We start from the raw sequence: 19765 nt of genomic DNA, 5'->3' as shown, positions 1-19765 counted from the left end.
ACTTTATGTCTTCATTCATAAGTACATCACTGTGGGGACTTTGTATAGGTATATATACATTTTTTTCATTGTTGATCAACAGAGGTATTTGAGCAGAGGCAGCAGATTTGGGTCAGGATTCCACTTTTAGCATTGCCGCTTTCTCTGTTCTCCTTGAGTAGTGCCTGTCTGCCATGATAAGTAATGGTTGTTCTAAGTCTTTTGTCAAGAGTGTTTGTTTAAAATGTCATGTCTTCTATTTTAGTCAGCTGTATAGTATACCACAAAACAGTCCTCATGCTCTGCACCGGTAGATTACGTCTCTCTTCTTCTATTGATCAACATCTGTCATGCTCTGGGTGGTTGACAGGTGGATTCAGCCAATAACAATGAAGTCTCTTAGAAGAAGCAGATAGTTTAATCGCTATGAAGCTACAACTAAGTGTACAAGAATTATGATCAAATCCAAACTGATATAGGGAATTTGTGCTATTATTATTTTTTTCTTTAAATACCTGTTAGAGTATACTAAGTATGCTTCATCTTGTGTCCCCAATTGACTACTACAACGCTGTCAGAGTCAAAAAGCCAGTGGAGCAGAGAGCCCTCTCTTGGATCTCGCGTGACTGTAGCAGCCAATAAGGCCTCTGCAGATCTGGGTCTGTGTGGCTGCCTTTGACTAATGCTGTTGTTAAGGGGAACTTTCGAGCTGAGGAGATTGTCAACTGGCATTAGTCTCAGGATGCAGTGGAGCTGGCGAGGGAAAACTCACAGGGGAAGTAAACATTGTGCCTCTTGTTGCCTTTTTAGTCAATGACGGTGTGCGACATAAAATATAAATAGTATTGGTTGAGTCACCACAACATTACTCTTGAAAAATGTATATAAAAATAGCTCTGGCTCTCAATGGTGGCTATTTTCTCTCCCCCTGACTTGCACATAATCCAGCCATTGTAGGTTTTTACTTCATTCATTATATTCTCGATTAGAGCCAGTCATCAAGCACATTTAAACTTCTTATTAGTGAAAGACACAGTCAACTAAACTCGTGTGATCACCTGTGGCTTTGACTTTCATGTGCAGTAACTAAAAGGCCGCATTGATAGCTACTGATCCTTTCCCCTACATCGATATATCTTGTTGAAGAGCTGCCTTTCCTTTGCAGACAAGCATTCACATTGCATCTTTTGCCATCAAGATCCGGCTAAGTTTCCCTCCTCAGTCCCTCTGTCCTCTCGGGCTGTTGATCTCTCTCTCTTTCTCTCCCTCCCGCTCCGAATCGCACACAGACCAAAGTGTTTTTTTCCTCCCAAGCCTCCTCTGCAGCACTTTCCCCAAACGCGCGGACCGCCGCTGTGTGCTTAAGGATGGCATAACAATTAAGCCCGATATCTTCCTCTTTTTTTTTCTTTTCTTTTTTTACATTTTCCTAAAACGGACCCGCGATGATGAAGCGCTTTGTGACTATAGTGTTGCGTAGCCTCGTTAGCCTGTCCAAGGAGAATCGTATTTGGGCAAAGGAGCATCAGCCAAAGGAGATGAAGAAGAAACGGAGGGCAGCCAAGAGAGCCGTGAACGTGGGCAGACACAACTTAGTGAGGGCGGTTGGTATTCCTCCTGCGGTCAGTCTATTCTGTATCTCTGCATAGTTGTGTATATGGATATGCTTGAGGTGTAATGTGCAAGTAACATTTTCAAATTCGTGGAGGGATTGCGGCTCTTGCAAAGTCACTGAGTATGTTTGAGAGTTGCTATCACAGGCATACTAATCACTCCTCTCGTACTTTGTTCTTTCCTGCACTGCAAGTGTTATGTGTCTGTTATAAAACTCACCCTGGCGTTAAAATAACACAACTTCTGCCTTTTCTCTGAGGCTGGGGTACAGTAAAGTGTCAGTAAAATGAAGTCAAGTTCATCCTTGTACCAAAAAAATGTGTGTACCCTTTAAGGATAGCACTTCAGAAAGTTAGGCTGCCCCAGTACAAATACAAATGGAGTTTCTTTCTATTATCTTTACCCTAAAAGGTGAATGAAGTTGCGTTATTCAGGTATCGCTAAAGTGCTGGTTCCTAAAAGAATTGAAAGCCCTTGTAAAATCTGATTGTAACTCGGCTCCTTTAGGCTATTTTTCTCACACCGATGCTCTAACAGACCTGCTGATAAAGCCGTGTTCATTATGTGCCCATTCAAGAAAAATATTGGACCAATTATAGGGTTTGTAAAGCAACAGAAATGAGACCTCGAAGTTCCAGCAGTCCCCGAGCTCCAGCGAGTTTCCAATTTGGCAGAAATTTAAGCCATTATGCTGACGTCTGAAGAAGCACACAGTGTCTCAAGGAAATGTCCATGAACCACTGCCATCATTAAAATGGCCCTTTTAGTCCTGGGCTCGTAGTGTTCCTGCTCAATGGCAAACTGCAGGCGATATTTATAACACCACAGATGGGTATTTTAAGATACTGTACATTTGTCCTTATTATATATTTATATAGTTAACAGATAATTCGTTTCCAAAGGTGAATTGATGCTTTATAATGACTTCAGACCCAAGGCAGAACTATTTAAGACTTGTATTCATTTTCATCAAACATTTAATCAGACACTTGTAAATCCGTTTCCTGCTTACTGTCTATCTGTTGGTTTTCTATCAATATTTCTTCTCATTTATCCATACACAGCAAATAAAAACGATCTTGTCCCTACTTTTATTTATGCATTTGCTGATGAAGCCACTTTTGGTATTGACTGTACAAAGTTATGCAGCCTGTCCCTGATTCCCTAATAGTTTCCAAAAGGTCACATTGCCGCCGCTGCGCTGTGTCACCTTCAGAGCAGTTTGACAATGTTTAGATCTGTATCGTAATTCCAGCGCACACACACGTACGCGCGCGGCATCTTGAGGCTTTGAGATGCGCCAGTGAGTTTCACCGTTTTCCCCAAACAGCAGCCGATGGGCGTAGAGGAGGGGTTCTAGGTATGCGGTGCTGTACATGTGAGGGCATGCGGTGTTATGTCGTACCTCAGTCTATCTTGGCCGGCTCTGGATAGCGATAATCACAGTTAACAGTGTGACAGGCAGAGGCATGAGGCCCGCGCACAAAAACAGCAGACCAGTCAACGCCAAAACGTGGTGTCAGCAGCAGCACATGGGCTTTGTCCCACACAGAGGTGCGTTAAGCTTGGCCTCTAGCCTCCGCACTGTAGCACTTGTTACATCGTGAACACAGCGGATTCAGAACGTTTTCAGGTTTTCATATTTCTGTTTAAACTACTATTATATACTTCAACATGAATTAACCTAAAAATGATTTGAAAACATATTGCGAAAAATACAAAGCCTGTAAAAGGACACACTGATAAACAACATGTTGTAAAGTCAATGTTGCAGCTTGATTTGGCCAAGTTGTTTCTGCTCTAAAGACAAAATGAAGTCCTCAAACAAGTAGCAGGAATACTTTCTCTATGATTATTGTTGTTTTTAGACCCAGCCTCTATGTAAGCTAGTAGGTAAAGTACGGTGCCTCACATGTGGGGGATACAGACAGCTTGGCTATTCTTTAGTTTGCTCTTCAATTTGCAATGTTGAATGTTTATTTCTAAGTCTGTGGTAAATACTTTCCGTTGCCCATGTTATAGAAAGGTGATGCCTCTTTACAGTAAGAGTGTAGATGGATATTCTAAATGCTAGGACAATATACTTTTGTCATGATCCGATATGTATCACGATACTCAGGGGCCGATACATATTGCAATACAAAAAGTAATTATGGTAAGTTGTATGTTTACCTTAAAATGTGTAAAAAGTAAGGCTTTTTTTAATCGCACTTGTGAAATGCGATTAATCGCAGTTTATTTTTTCTAATAATTATATACATTTTTGATACTTGTCCAACATAAAACACTTACATTTAAAGCATGTGATTACTGATTGCACATTTCATTTACCATATCTACAGTTTCATATTTATGTGAAAAGCCCAACAGCGGATTGAAAACTCCTTTTGGACAGAAACTGCAAACTTTTAGGTTCATGAAGTAGAATTTAAGGACAAAATCAAAATATTTTTTGTTTAAATGGGATAATTAAATTATTCGTGATTAATTAAATTAATCGTGATTAATTATTTTTGCGATTAATCGCGATTGATGTTGACAGCCCTAGTAAAAAGAAAACAGTCATGTTTCCAAAGTTTTTAAACCAAATCCCATTTGACATTTATTGAAGTGTTAAGATGGAAAAGTGCGTTAACACAAAATGTAGCAAAGTCCTGTGTAACTGTTACTGGAAAACAAAGGGATAAAAATGCGTCCAAACACAAGTATTGAAGTATTGCGATACTTGATATAGTATTGATATGTTGTATTGCAGCGCCAAGTATTGCAGTCCGATTCAATATTTTTTCCCAGCCTTAATAAACACCTCCTGAACCCAATGTATATTATTCCAGGATTTCTTCATGGCATTTTAAAACATGTCAAGTCATTAAATCCTTAAAAGTGACTCCAAATGTTGCCTGTCGTGTCCAATTTGCTGTTTAACATCAAATTTCCCCTCCCTCCTCTGTTTGCTATAACATTTGCAAATATTAAGAAGGTAAACATGCATTGATTGTTGTTGTGCTTTTGTGGCATTAATAATTGGTTTGTAAAACAGCTCTAAAAAGCAGTTTGACTTGCTTCAGCTGTTTCGTAAGATTGATGAATTGTTTTGTGTGTTTGTTTTCCAGATGATTTTGACCGTGTACCTCAGCGACGGGGAGCAGGCGGTGACGGAGGTGCCGATCACCCCGGAGACCTCGTGCCGCGACGTGGTGGAGTTCTGCAAAGAGCCAGGCGAGAGCGGCTGTCACCTGGCCGAAGTCTGGAGGGGCAACGGTACGAACCCCACCAACTCGCAGAGGCACGGAAAAATGTGTAGCGCCGATGTGATTAGTGAACACGGTTTACCAAGAGATTTGCAGGGATTTGCTCTGGCACGGCCACAACAGATTTCTCTCTGTCAACACGCTCGCTTTCATCCTTGTACCCGACACACCCATGTTATCAGCATTTTTTCTCTGACGGGCCACACCCCTGCCACAAACAAAATCCTTTCTCCTGGCTTTATAATATACGCCATTATGTAACCCGTTTTTGACTTGTTCTTGTATAATACAGGCAAAGTCCAGCACTCAATATGCACCGAAACCTGTGCAACGCTTCGCCTCGTGCTCTGGTCCAGACACACACATCTGAAATATCATGGTCATTTTTGCAGAACGAGCCATCCCCTTCGAGCACATGATGTACGAGCATCTACAGAAGTGGGGACCTCGGAAACAAGAAGTCAAGTTCTTCCTCCGGCACGAGGATTCCCCAACAGAGAGCAGCGATCAAGGTACAGCAACCCGCCCCTATTTTATTTAGGTTGACGTAAACGAAAAATACGTATTACTTTTTCAACATGGCATTTTGAGTTCAACCATTTCCGTAATCCAGCAACAGGAATTTGTCTTGCAGAGTTAATTTCGTCAGCAAAATATTCCGGCATAAATATTGTCATTGAAATATTGTTGCAGGAACTGGGAGGGGGGGAAGACGTACAGTATATTTCTGTTGGCGTTTTGTAAATGAAATGCCTTCTGGGAGTAAAAAAAATGACTTTCTTTAATTGCAGGGAGTCAGCAGTCTCAGGAGCAAACACCCCGAAGAGGAGGAAACGCCGGAGAGAAGCACAACGAGAATGGGGTGAGACTTTTAACTCAGAAATGACTGAACACCCGGTGTTTCAGGTTCCAGATATTGTTATATATTGATATTATTTCAAAGACGTCTCGTTGTTGTTGAGCTGGTGCGGAGTCACGGAGCGGAGATTATTTCGTAAAAAGCTGCCTCTGGCCCAGTGTTTTCTCCTGGCATCTTTCTGTCCCAGATTTTACAATAGGCGAGCGTTACGGTCAAGAGACGACTAATTCAAGCTCAAGGGCCTGATGGAGACAACAGGGAATGTATTGTTTTTATTGTGATGGAATTCTTCAGTGTTGTGTGGATAATATGTGCGTTTGTCTAAATGTATAATCTCACTGGTGGTAGTGGAGTTAATTGAAGTAGTTGTGGGTGTGGTAGATTGGCTGACACCCTGATGGAAAACAAATGCCAAATATCTGTCCTGTAACCGTTCAGGAAGTTTCTTATTAAAATGTCCTGCTCGGTGATATAACCGTCCCTAAGAGGATCATTGCTTTGGCTTTTTTTCTACGGGCCACTGCCCAAACCCCAGGGGCCTTGTGTCCACCGAGCAGAGCTGATCGTGCTCTTGAGAGGCCACTGCGTCTTAAAGAGCAGAGGTGCCCCAGGGGAACGCATGGAATCGGACATCTTGATTTATTTGTGCAGTGTGTGCTTCACAGGTCGCCTTGACAAATCAAATATTTGTTGCTATTCTTCTGGAAATGTTAATGTAGGGGTTATGTAATCCGCCGGTTTACCTTGTGACGCTCGGAGGGTGTGCGCTTGTCCCGGGGCTGGATTGGCACTGATGCTCCACTGCACAAGTCTCTGCAGCCCCTGGCTTCCTCCGCACGCCATCATCTGACTCACTACTTCCTTCAAATTCATAATAATGAGAGCTTTGTTATTGAATCTAATGTATCTCTGTGATTCATATCTGAAAAAGGTTGAAGATGAATTGTTTTAGTCCTAGTTTAGCCTGCATTAAGAATGTCTTGATCCATTCTTGGTATGCGGGCGATTATCATCTCAACAATGAGTCTAATCATTAGTGTCGCTCTTCTGTAGTCCTCCTCCTCATGTGTTTGGTTTTTGCAGGTGTCGAACCAGCGCGTGGAGCTCACTCTGTCCGAGCTGCAGGAGATGGCCTCACGGCAGCAGCAGCAGATCGAGGCTCAACAACAGATGCTTGTGGCTAAGGTAGCTCGTCCACTTTAATCAAATCTCTACAAGGAGCAGAGCCATGTTTGTACCATTGCAAAAACTTTACTCCAGGGATCTCCAGCCTTTAATCCCGGTAGTTACCAGGAGAGTACATTGAACACAGTCTGCAAACATATTCATTTTCTTTCCTTGTGTTCATCTTGGCGCCTAAGTTTGCTCCGCCCAAGTCCCACATTTACTCAAGTATCCTCCAAGAATAAGTAGCTGTCTTGCTTTTATGTTGTAAAGAGTATTTGCTATGTGCTAGCTGCTAACCGCTAATCTATACTGACAAGTGACTCCTCTGAAAACTTAATATTTATATCTGTTTTGAATAATTAATTCTGGATTTAGTCAGATCACCTCCGCCCGTCACTTGAACTCTTCATCTTTTGCTAACATAGCATGCCGTTGTATGCTAATTGGTGTAAAAGAGACAGATCAAAAGGCAGTGGTGTAGCTTTTGTTGTAGCAGAGCAAAAGTAGGCCCACTCAAAGCCCCGCAGTCATCTAGAAACCTGGGACTGTCGTTTCCTATTTTCTGACAAAGTGGAGCAGTTCTCAGTGGGATGGAAAGTCATTTGACCCTTTCTTAATCCGCAGACAGTCTTGACACAGCATCACAGTCTGGCTCGGGACAGAGTGAGCGTAGACCACACATTCACATAAGAACCGTGGTGTTTTTTGCCCTTTACTTTTTAATGCTCCAGGTTAACATGTATTTCACTTTTGATTCAGTTTGAGTCTAACTTGAGTCAGCAAACAACAACTTATTTGCTCCTGTGTTGTCTTGCAGGAGCAACGTCTGCGGTACCTGAAGCAGCAGGAGCGGCGGCAGCAGCAGACCGTCTCCGAGAGCGAGAAGCTGCAGCGGCTGAAGGAGCGAGTGGAGAATCAGGAGGCCAAGCTAAAGAAGATCCGAGCCATGAGAGGCCAAGTGGACTACAGCAAAGTCATCAATGGAAACCTGTGTATGTGATATTTACACAGATAAAATAATCTAAAGTCTGTATCTAGTCTGTATCTTGACTTGGATGACATGGATGGTTTTCCAGCGGCGGAGATCGAGCAGGTGACTGGCCTGTTCCAGGAGAAGCAGGCTGAGCTGCAGTCGGCTGTGCTGAGAGTGGAGCAGCTGAGCCTGCAGCTGGAGGACCTCCGGCGAGGGAAGCTCAATGGAGTCCAGAACACTTTAGGGGGACAAGTCACCGGCACCGCAGCGCTGGAGCTGAAGAAACTCTATCAGGAGCTCCAGGTGATGACAGCCTGACATCTTATGCAACAATTTTTAAAAACATTTTTTAATGTTAACCTTTTTCTGTTTAGATTCGCAACAAATTGAACCAAGAGCAAAACAGTAAACTGCAGCAGCAGAAAGATCTCCTCAACAAACGCAACATGGAGGTGACGCTCATGGACAAGCGCATCAGCGAACTGCGAGAGCGCCTCTACAAGAAAAAAGCTGAGGCACGTCAAAAAGAGAACCTCCCTGTAAGACTAGACGTGCATAACACATTGAAGACAATATTAGTTCTTGGGACTGACATTGATTGATTAGAAACTGAGAGACATTTACATTACAACTTTTCTTATCCTACAGCTCAACAGAGCCAATGGGCCGCCCTCTCCTCAGCCTGCCCCTGGGACACTGGGCAGAGTGGCTGCAGTGGGACCGTACATTCAAGTCCCTTCACCTGGCCGTCAGGAGGGGTACACAATGCCCCCTGAACCACTGAAGCCTCAGAGCCTGGGAGTCAACAACCAAACCAACCAGGGGCGCATCAAGTCAGGTTAGTGCCGTTGCCATGGGGATTTCATGGGGAAATGTAGCCAGACTGAAAGATTAGTCTCTGTGTGATTCCTTATAGACTATAAACTGTGACTCTGATATGATGCTATTGTACGCCTTGCGCCTCCTGCATGCAGCACTGTTCCTGCCTTGTTTGTAGCTGAAGAGTATTTCTGTAGCTCCTGTTCCTAACTGCCTCTCTGTTTGTGTGTGTCACACTGTTGTCCCCTCTCTTCTCACATGTCACTGCTGTCCTGTCTCTGTAATGTCTGTTTGCTTGGGTGGGCGGGGCGTTGCTTCTCGGGCAGATGGTGTGCGAAAGCCTCCCGGCCCGTGGAAGGTGTCTGATTTAGACATCGTAGTGGACCCGGTCCCTCCGTCCCATCCAGAAACTCAGCAAGGCCCTGTAGCCCCCTCGGGCTCTGACGGCACGTCCCGTGAGTGCACAGTGCGGCGTAAGCACAAGGATGGCACCTGCTGAACCTTCTCTGTTCCCAGAATCCTTAGCAGCTTCACTTTACTCCACTTCATGCTTGGCTTTCTCAATTTGCTTATTGTAATGTGTTACGTACATGAATTATGGATTTGTCTTCTCTGAAACTGAGCATTAAGTTATTATAATACAGTATTTGTTAATACGATCTGAAAAAGGCTTGAATGAGTGAAATATCTGCACAGTGTTGTTGTGATACCACAGAGAAACGCTGTGCTGCCCCCTACAGACTAAAACGGATTAAAGTGCTGCTGATTGTGTATGTCACATATTTGTGCCTTGTTTCTGAGAGGGTTCACTGAGCCAAGTGCCACAAATGTCATTAACTACAGTCCTGACTCCTGACCTGTTTGGACTTTTTAACTTTAATCTTAAGTTTTCACCGTTACTAACACTTAACATGCACAAGCATAACACACCTTGTCCATGTTAAAGTAATTCAACTGAACTATAATTAATTATTCATTTGATTTCTTATTATTTTTATTTCATGAAGAATACATAAACAGCTACAAAATCATTTGACCTTTGTTACAAGATTTCATTTTCATTGCCGTAAGTCTCAGGATCTTTTCATCCTATTGATCTTGGAGATATTTCTTTCTCTGTTGCCAGTTTGATGTGACATTTGTGTCGTATTTGAGACAATTATTGACCAAATCTATCTGGATACATATTTATAAATTTTGATGCTGGATTATTAGGATGGGATACTAAAAATCCTGAGCTTTGCGTTTCTTACCATCTCTTGGTCAAACAGGTCCAACAATATAAACAACTATTTATAGAGATCATTTACAACAATCCTGTTTTGATCTAGCTTTGGTAGACTTTGTGATTTTGTTCCATGGTGCTTCAAAAAGAGCCTGGTCATTTTATTTTCATTACAGCATCGTGAGTTTTTTTCTCATTAATTTCCTCATTTGTTCCCTCTTGTTCTTCAGCTGATGCTGGGTGGCCTGCTATAGGCAAGTCCAACACTTTGAAGCCACCAGAGAGAAGAGACTCAGGAAGTGATTCTCAGGGCAAGAGTTCCCCCTCAGGCTCCCCAGTCGCTCCAGGCGCAGACAAGGTCTGTAGTTCTTTTGCAGTACTTCCTTTTGTTAATGATCATCTATAGTTTCTAGATGAACACTAACATACTTATTACTCTTCTGTTTGTTCTCACAGAGGCTGGACTGCAAAATCTCTGTGTCCTCCCCCGCCGTGTCCAAGCCTCAGCCCCCTCCTTATGGCTCCCACCTCAGCTCTGCAAACTCAGCCAGCTCCTTGGACAGACGAAAGGACGTGCCGCCTCTTTCTCGTCCGTTACCAAACCCTCCCGCCTGGCCCCGTGTCCCTCCCTCCACTGGCTCGTCCTCTCAACAGATTCAGCAGCGTATCTCTGTGCCCCCCAGCCCGACCTTCCAGCCCAATGTCCCCATGTTCCCCCCCAGTCTGAGTGAGCGGCTCGACCCCCCTCCCGCTGTGGCAGTCCGACCCTTCATCGCAGACAGAGGCTCACGGCCCCAGTCTCCCCGAAAAGGCCCCGCCACCATGAACTCAAGCTCCATCTATCATATGTACCTCCAGCAGGCAGCGCCGAAAGGCCAGCCCCCTAAGACAGCTCTCAAAGCAGGTACATTTAGGCATTCAGCATCAGGTGCTTTTAACTCTTTTTACTTCACTAGTTTTGTGTAAATGCCACTTAAAAATTATAACTAACAAACTGATTGTCTTGTCCTCAGTGTATGGAAAGCCTGTACTATCATCCAGCTCCACCCCTCCCTCGCCTCTTCCCTTCGTCCAAGGGGTTGGGACGTTTTCATTGCTCCATACCGGAGGTGAGGACACTCTGGAGGGAGAGTTTGAAGAATTGGACGGTTTGCAGCATCTGGAACCCTTAGCCCCTCCTCCGAGTGTTGAGAACATCCCACGACCTCTCAGTCCAACAAAGCTCACACCAATGGTGCACTCACCTCTGCGCTACCAAAGTGATGCCGACCTTGAGGTGCTTCGTAAAAAACTGGCTAACGCTCCAAGGCCCTTGAAGAAGAGGAGCTCCATCACGGAGCCAGAGGGCCCCAGTGGTCCCAACATCCAGAAACTGCTGTACCAGAGGTTTAACACTCTAGCCGGAGGCATAGAGGGCAATGGAGTCAGCGGGACCCCAGGTGGCAACGGTGCAGGTAATGGAACCCCCTTTTATCAGCCTAATCCTCCGCCTTATCTGGGAGGAGAAGCTGACACAGACAATGGCAACCTCCCCTTAGAAACCCAGCTCCCACCTCCATCAGGACCAGAGGAGGCCGGTTCCGAACCAAGTGCATCCACTGACGCTAACGACAACGAGGCGCTGCCCCTGCCGCCTGAGGGAGCTGCAGACCCCAGTGAGGCAGAAGGAGCTGACGAGGACAACAACAACACCATGGAGAGTTCTGAGGCGCTGCTGCCCAGCCCTGTGCCTGAAGTGAGCACTCCAGAGGAGAGCGGAGAAGCAGCCTCTCATGCACTGGTGAGAGCTACACTTGTACGCAGACAACAGTAAATAAAGATCTTTTTTTATTATTGATTTCCATTTTGTTGCAGGAAAAGCGCACAAACTTGAAAAAGCCCAGCTCTGAGCGTACAGGCCATGGCTTCAGGGTCAAGTTCAATCCTCTGGCTCTTCTTCTGGACGCCTCGTTGGAGGGAGAGTTTGACCTTGTTCAGAGGATTATTTATGAGGTTCGTACATAGTGTTCAGTTTATTGTTTAGCGTGGTTCCTAGCCAGCATCTGCTTTCCTCAGACACTTATTACACATGAAGACGTGGTGACAGAGAGAATGATGCTTCACACAACTCTGTTGTAATGGTGCCACGAAAATAACATCACTTCATTGTGACAGTGGTGACATAGTTCACATATTACAACTGTGTCACATGATTATGCAAAGTTCAGTCACTTATAAAAGTGGAATCATAGTAGTGTCTGCTAAATGAAACGTGTTTTGTTTTAGGTAGAGAATCCAAGCACTCCAAATGATGAGGGCATCACTCCCCTGCACAACGCTGTGTGTGCAGGACACCATCACATTGTCAAGTTTTTGTTAGATTTCGGTGTAAATGTAAATGCTGCAGACAGCGATGGATGGTAAGTTATATTACAACACTTAAAAACATTTCCCTTTGCCAAAAGGACAACACAAACACTGTATTTTTCTATTCTGTGTGTCTCTTAGGACTCCTCTTCACTGCGCTGCCTCCTGCAACAGTGTTCACCTCTGCAAGTTGTTGGTCGAATCAGGAGCAGCCATATTTGCCAGCACGATCAGTGATGTAGAAACAGCTGCAGACAAGTGCGAGGAAATGGAGGAGGGTTTCATTCAATGCTCCCAGTTTCTCTATGGTGAGTTTTTTACATTGCGTTCATGAAACATGTAGAAAGACACTGAGAAGCGTGCACACCATCTGTTACTTTTGTTTGGTTCACAATTACATTTCGGCTTGGGGACTTTGCTTTGCAGGTGTTCAAGAGAAGCTGGGCGTGATGAACAAAGGAACCGTGTACGCCCTGTGGGATTATGAGGCTCAGAACTCAGATGAACTCTCATTCAAAGAGGGAGACGCCATCACGGTCCTGAGGCGGCAGGACGACAGTGAGACTGAGTGGTGGTGGTCCCGACTCGAAGACAGCGAGGGTTACTTGCCCCGCAACCTGCTGGGGGTTAGTGTTACACTAATGTTAATACAGATTCAGTTTGTTCAGGCTGTTCTTTTTTGACATATGAAGTTTATTTGTTTTTTATCATTCTTTACTTAGCATCATTTTATGCCAATTTCCTCACTTCCTGAATTGTTTGTTTCCCCCCTCAGCTCTATCCTAGGATCAAACCTCGGCAGCGCTCCCTGGCATAGCATCTCACTCCACGGACCTCTGGCAAACATCTGAACTATTCACTGACCCATGAGCAGAGAACAAAGGAGCCTGGTGCTCCGTTCCAGTGGCCATCGCCTTCTCCCCTCTCCCCCTCTCTGTCTCTCTCTCTTTCCTGTCTGTGGGCACCAAGCTTGGACGAACACCTTTACTCTCACTGATGCACAGATGGTGAAACTAAAGCACTCCTTAGAACACTCCTCTTAGTTCCCTCACATCCCTCAGACTGTCCTTCTTTGGGTCCTTTCTGATTTTAGTCAACACTATTACATTTATTGTATTGACATCTAGAGCAAATGTGTCATCTCAGCACTTTTCGTTTTTTGACTCAAGACTGATGTTACATTATCTAAGCACAGCGAGGTCCGAGTGCAATGTATTCTGTCTGGAAGGACAAGAACCCTGTGGTAACCCACCAAAGATTCAGAATGCTTAAAGCCACTCTGCGGAACATTCATTTGCTTTCTCACAAGAGCAGCTAAAACTCAAAACATTAGCAAATCAGCTCCTAACGTTCAGCTAGACGCCAACGATGCTACTTTTACTGCGGGCTATCGAAATGAAGCTTTTGGAAGAGGACCTAATGTATTTAAGCCTAATGTTTGGCAGCATGGGGAGGAGTTGTTGATGTATTTATTCCATTTATTCGGTGAAATGTTTCGCAGTATGGCTTTGAAATGCAGTTTCTAATCAGTATTGCTAATCCGAATAATATAGTATAAACAACCTCTGTTCATGAGCTTGCTTGCACTAGCCGTGTCAGCAAATTGTTTGAATTTATTTGAGTTTAAGCATTTCATCCAATGTCAAAAGAAGCTATGTGTGATGCCACTTTATGAGAATGTAAAAGCTAAAAAGGAGTACTATGGATGTCTATAGAAAAACTCATTACTGATTTTGACACAGTTTTAACTACTGCTTTGTACAGTTTTTTTTTTTTTATGTAGTACTTTTGCTTTTGTTCCTACACTAAGAAAGGATATGGTGGTTCTTTGTTTGTTTTTATTTTTTTTGTTATTTTACAGATCTTCTAATCCTTAAATGGCTTAACGTAATCTGAAAAATGTGTTACCAAAAAATATGTCAAATATATTCAATTCTGTGTATATTCAAAGATTTAGTCTATACGTAAGGGTAGTTAGTTTTGGACCTATTAACATAAAAGAAAAGTAAGGACAGGGTGATTTTGTTTGCAGTTTGAGATTACAATATAGTTTACTTCCTGACATGGGAAAAAAAATATTCTATTATAAATTTTAATGCCGTAATGATCAACTTTTACTACTTGTGTCTTTCTTTTCTGTTCGTTTTTTTTTTTTAAACCTCTCCCTTGGTATTGCATCCCAAATCCTCTTTCACGAAGTTGACAAACACTACATTTTACTTTTTTGGCAGTTTCCACTTGAAAATCTCAGGACCAACATGGTGCGGCTGTCACTGTTTCGCCACAAAACTAGTGATTACGTGTCACTTCTCTCCTCGCAGAAACCACGCTCACACAAACCACAGTGCAAAAGTGTGACCGTAACAACACTTGCATTTGTTACCGACAGAAAGGGTAGGGCTTGCTGCAAGACAATCCAGACCAATGTCCTTTCATTATTTTTTCGTCAGCGGTTTGCCCCCATAGTTCAAGTCAAACACTACAGCAGTGACACTAAACACACAGACTCCAAGGGTTCAGCATTATGACACAAAAAAAAAAGGATCAAAGTCGACTTGTGAGTAAACCCTGGGTGAATGAGTGATATGCCGAGCGGCCCAAGCTTTGTCAGAGCGAAACCTGTACATAGTGTGAGGAGATGAGTTGTGTCTTTTTTGCTGAATGGACAATTGGGCTTTCTGTAAAAAAAAATGCTGTACTCACAGAAATCTGTAAATGGTGAACAATAAAACAAGCTCTGGCATGAATGATACCTGTGCTTTTATGTGTGATGGTTGGAAAAAAAGGGTGAATAATAGATAAGATAATATAATCCTTTATTGATCTCACAATGGAGAAATTCACTTGTTACAGTCGGCGTTCAAGAAGATCACTCAGAGTTGTGCAAAAACAGACAGGAAAATGTGCAACCGGTAAAATAGAATAAAAACGAGGTATCCCATGTACAGCAAGCAAGCAGAAATACAACAATGGGTGAGCAACAACAATAAAAATAGGATAAAAACTAGAACAGGTCATATAAGTAAAATATCGGGGGTGTAAAGTTACAGTCCTGGTGCAGGATGTCAATAAGTGATGCTGGTACAAGGAATAAAGTGCAGCTGATACAGAGATTATTGCACATGTTACTTCACAGTCTTATTGTACAGGCCAAATATATTGTTGTTGTTTTTTTGTTTGTTTTTTTGAGAGGGGAGTATCTGTGAAGTCATTGAACGCTATACCTTTGTATCTGCTATTCTGATTTCCACCACAAGAGGGAGCCAGACGAGCTGCGGGGCCCTCAGACCGTAGCCTATGATCTCTTACTGTCCCGTTCATGTTTTACCTATACCTTTACCATGATCTCTAGTTTTTAATTATTTGTTTTATATTATTTTCTTGGATCATGTCGTCTAATATTAGCTATGGCTGTAACATTGGAAAGTCATTTATGCGCACACAATTTCAACACATTTTCTTCAGTGTTAATTTCGTCAACTAGAATATTTAGTCTTAATTTTAGTCAAAGTGATTGGAGTGGATTAAAACTAAATTAAAAGTTTTTCATGAGACTAAAACTATGACTAAAATGTCCAGATATTTTAGTCGACTAAAATAAGACTAAATAAAAATAAAAAGGAGGGACTAAAATCATCCAAACTTCTATTGACCGTCTGAAAGAGCCTCATATCATTTAAATTCTCAGCCAAAGGAGCAGCTCTGAGCTTTGTTCATGTGGGAGAAGCTCCATAAAACAGAAGACCTTGATTAAATATGATTATAATAAACATTATAAATGCAAAGTCGACTAAATATGTCTTAAATTTAGTCGACTATATTTACTTGCAATTTTAGTCGACTAAAACTAGACTAAAATTGAATTACATTTTTGTCAAAAAACTAAAACTAAATTAAAATATGTTAACACTGATATACTTGAACATCAAATCGTTAATATCATAATATTAGACGTTGCTTTCACTTTCACTGTAAGGCCTCAAAATCATGCAAGACTACAACACCCACAATGCAACAGCGCGAGAGCTCGGCGCATGCGCACTGGCCGTGTAGCGTGTCGATGACTTCACATCGCCGCCCCGGGCCAAGCAGTTTAATCATCTCCTATCCGTCCCCGCGCTGTTTTCTTCGCTTCAGCTTCTGCCCTCATTAGATCGCGGCTGCGCGAAGGGAGGAATATGTTCGACGTTTTAAGGTAAGAAACTCTTCTTTTGAGCGAAACTTTTTTTTCCATGATGTTGGAAACAAAGCGCGCCGGAGGAGGAGATCGCCACACCGGTCAGTTTCGTGTGATTGAGGTGGAGCTGACCTCGGCCCGGTGTGTGTCTGTGTCTGTGCGTGTCTGTGTGATCAGATCTGCAGCCGTCACGGTTGTCGTGGTCGATGTGACTGATTTTCCTGCGCCTTTTCCTGACACTTTTAATTGAGTTGGTGGCGCTTCTCTCTGTTTCTCTCTGTTTCTCTCCGTTTCTCTCTGCTCCGGGTGCAGAGCGCGTGGAGTCGGGTGACATTTGCATGTATTTTGCAAACTGTTCGATGCCAGTGTTGTCTTCACGAGCTGACCTCTCCTCTCATGCCTCGCAGAAAGCAAATTACAGAGACGCCGATGTCATGAGAGATGTTTTCTTTCCTCAGTGCTCAATGCGCAGCAGAATATTTGCCTGTAAATGATGGCATCCAGATGAACTCTTTCTTCCCTTTGAGTGTAAAATATTTTAGCCTTGGGTAACCTTATCTTTAATAACTTGGCTTGTCAGTCAGATGCATAAAGTTATTATCAATATCTCATTGCTGTAGGCTCTTGGTGGCTTGTGCAAGAATTACCAGCCTGTGTCTTTGTCTTAAAGCGATGCCTATTTCACATGTTATACCTTTGTTATTACAGTGTTTCCAGCTCACCGTCTCCCCTGTATCTGTAACTTCTGAAAGGAGGTCACATCCTCACCATAAAGCCCAAAGCTGCTACTCTACACTTTATAAAGGTGCCGTCCCTGCAGGCTTGGAGACATGCAATACCTCACCTGTTGTCACTCAATAATCCAATGTGTTACTGCTCTGCACCGCTGCCCGGAAGAGGAATGAGTCACTTTAGAAAAAAACATGGAGTAATTGTTGAGGTCAGAGGGCACTACACAGAGATTATTCCAGTGAGCTCACGCCGCACAGTCTTATCAGAAAAAGGACTTGCATTCCGGAGAATTAAAATGCTCTAAATCTCCGAGGGGGCCTGTAGGTGCTTGCATGGGCTGCTGCTTTGTGTCAGATGGCTCTCTGTGTGTGCAGCCGGGGTGATCTGCAAACATGTTTTCACTGTCAACATCGCAGCCACCTCATATGGTACTGCGCAAGTGTGTAAAAGTCCCACAAACACAAACTGACAAAGACATCATGTAGCCTAGAAGTGTAAACGCTGACAAAGCAGAGAGTTTTTCCTCAGACATGTGGAAATATTCTTGTTCAGAGGCTTGAAAATAAATCATACAAGCAAGTTTTTTATACATTTGAACCTACTTTTAACTGCTTTGTCAATATTTGTGTAGTTAACCGTGTATGTCTGTCTTGTGCAGGGAACAGGGTTGTTTGTTGTGGCCTCTGCAGGACCTGCGGCAGGTGTGCGCTAGCATTGTCGCCTTTTGTAAAGTGATATGTTATCTCGTTGTTTCGTCAACACCAGAATAGCCCCGGGCGACGCAGCTACCGTCTATCTACGCTGTTGGCACCGGTTGTTTGTGGACGGTTCATGTCATCCCTCTGTGATTACAGCCCTGAACACATAGCACTCCCCGCTGCGCAAAAACACACTCCTGAACACTGGAAAGTCGAAGCATTTAGCAGTTTCATAGAGGACAGCAACAGCATTCGCCACATTGTCCACCCTCGGTTTACTCCTGGGGAGACAGAAACAAAACTGAAGAGGGGAGGATTGCCCCAAATATGAGGAAGCTCAGAACAAAACTCTTTCATTTCTGTTCCCATGTCCGGAGAGAATGAGAGGTTTGTTAGAAATTCTAGCAGATCACCTGAGAAATGAGAAACTGAAAGGAAAACTGTTGCTGTGCTGTGTATAGATAATCGTTTAATTGTTTGCTTGAGTGGATCCATACTTCCATTTACAGTATAGTGATTACAGCACATTTCGTCTGTTCCAGCTCGTGCCCTGATAGGTGGCCCATAATAACACATTCATGATTTAAAGCCCATTCATCACAACATGCTGCGCGGACATCGATATCACACACAGAGGAGTTCACAGTCAGAGTGGCAGAGCAGCGTCCATCAGCACAGGCGGCACCACTGCAGCTCTGAGGGCAAGTTAATGACCGCCGTGTTGAGTTTCACAGTCCGGCCTCCCGCGCCGGCTAGCGTTAGGGCCTAATGTTGACAGCGGAAATGGCTACATAACAACTATGGCTTTAGACTAATTATTTTTTATGTGCGGATATAATTTGAAGGCTCTTTTACACAGCTGAGACCCCCATATGTCATCAGGCGCCTTTATGTTGCTGGCATTAATGTGCACAGGCAGGTGTCTGACTGCTGTCTCCACTGACCCCCCAAGGCAGGCAATTAGGAGTGTGCTGTTGTAAACGCACAGTTAATCAACCTGCACAGCTGATAGAGTGAGGTATGTAAACTTGAGACTAAAAGTGCATTTTTTTTTGTGTTTATCGATTTGAAACTATTATGGAGTGGAAGCTGATTTGTATGGAGCTTTTTCTCATGATTATATTGCAAAAGGTTGTAAATTAAACCATGCATTCCCTGCGGAGTGTGTAGTATTTAAGCCACACGTAAGTACTATGTGTCTCTAAAGTAGTGTTTGCAACAAGCCACTGTTAACTCAGCAAACCAGAAATGACTGGGCAAACTCCACAGACGAACTCTGTAGCACGGCGGCCTATGATTTAAAGTTTGGGGAGCGGTAGGAATGACCTGTTTTTTATGATAATCTGACATACTTTATAATATGCAGCATATGTTTGTTTGTGTCCGTATAATCCGCTACAAAAAGCTGCTGCTGTCATTGTGTGAGTGACCTATAACTGGGTGAATTGTGTCTTTGTGCTGCTGCTGTTTCCAGTGTCTCTCTGAAGTGCAGAGGATGCTGTGGGATTCGCTGTGGACCTGCAGCTCTCTGAGGTCCAGCCGTAACAATGGGCCTGTATGACTGTGTGAATGTACCATTCTCTGCGCGGTGTGCTTCACTTGGGCCAGACAATGGCTTCATTTAGCATCTCTTTGCTGCCACAGCTTGCTCTGTTGCTATAGTACCCCTTGCTGCCACACCCTGCCCCCCGCTGCCCCCTGCGCCTGTGCACTTGTCCTCGGCTCTCGGGGCAGCTGCCTTTGTTGACACACCCCGGACAGCTTCACATTCTCCAAATAGTTTTCTTCTTTTGCTTCAACAGCTTGATCAGTGAAATCATTTTTATTTTATAGAGATTGAAAAAAAAACAGCCTTCAGGCTAACATTTGGTGTCGTGTTATGTTTGGTGTGGCTGTGTGTGGCTTCACCGCCCACAGCGATCACA

General features: G+C 43.6%; 2 protein-coding genes across 6 annotated transcripts in view; both read left to right on the top strand.

The window, feature by feature from the left end:
- Positions 1-1359: 1359 nt before the first annotated feature.
- ppp1r13bb (protein phosphatase 1, regulatory subunit 13Bb) lies at positions 1360-14973 on the top strand. Of its 4 annotated transcripts, none has more exons than XM_079572356.1 (18): positions 1361-1583; positions 4707-4854; positions 5237-5356; positions 5636-5706; positions 6787-6888; positions 7688-7862; positions 7947-8146; positions 8218-8382; positions 8492-8681; positions 8989-9117; positions 10118-10245; positions 10344-10791; positions 10901-11667; positions 11742-11879; positions 12153-12286; positions 12375-12541; positions 12660-12859; positions 13009-14973. In XM_079572356.1, exons 1-18 carry the CDS (start codon positions 1425-1427, stop codon positions 13048-13050), a joined length of 3483 nt encoding a protein of 1160 aa, XP_079428482.1. In that variant the 5' UTR covers positions 1361-1424; the 3' UTR covers positions 13051-14973. The 4 variants fall into 4 exon arrangements, with proteins under 4 accessions (XP_079428483.1, XP_079428482.1, XP_079428481.1 ...); XM_079572355.1 differs by having other exon boundaries at positions 10344-10815; XM_079572358.1 differs by having other exon boundaries at positions 1362-1583; positions 8218-8358.
- A 1317-nt stretch (positions 14974-16290) lies between these two features.
- Positions 16291-19765, top strand: part of LOC306974747 (disheveled-associated activator of morphogenesis 1-like) — a 38810-nt gene continuing 35335 nt past the window's right edge. For both annotated transcript variants that reach the window (XM_079572129.1, XM_079572128.1), the window contains exon 1: positions 16291-16428. The gene's annotated coding sequence lies outside the window, so the exon portion shown is untranslated. The remainder of the gene's footprint in view (positions 16429-19765) is intronic.

The sequence above is a fragment of the Gobius niger genome, assembly GCF_951799975.1.
Source record: "Gobius niger genome assembly, chromosome: 15".
Classification (NCBI taxonomy): Eukaryota; Metazoa; Chordata; class Actinopteri; order Gobiiformes; family Gobiidae; genus Gobius; species Gobius niger.
The sequence above is the reverse complement of the archived record's forward strand: the minus strand, read 5'-3'. Positions and strand labels throughout refer to the sequence as shown.

Bases quoted from the DNA above. Each gene is read 5' to 3' on its own strand.
- ppp1r13bb (XM_079572355.1), top strand. From the start codon at position 1,425: ATGATGAAGCGCTTTGTGACTATAGTGTTGCGTAGCCTCGTTAGCCTG. The intron at 5,707-6,786 runs GTGAGACTTTTA...TGGTTTTTGCAG, and splicing joins AGAAGCACAACGAGAATGGG to GTGTCGAACCAGCGCGTGGA. The intron at 12,860-13,008 runs GTTAGTGTTACA...TTCCCCCCTCAG, and splicing joins TGCCCCGCAACCTGCTGGGG to CTCTATCCTAGGATCAAACC.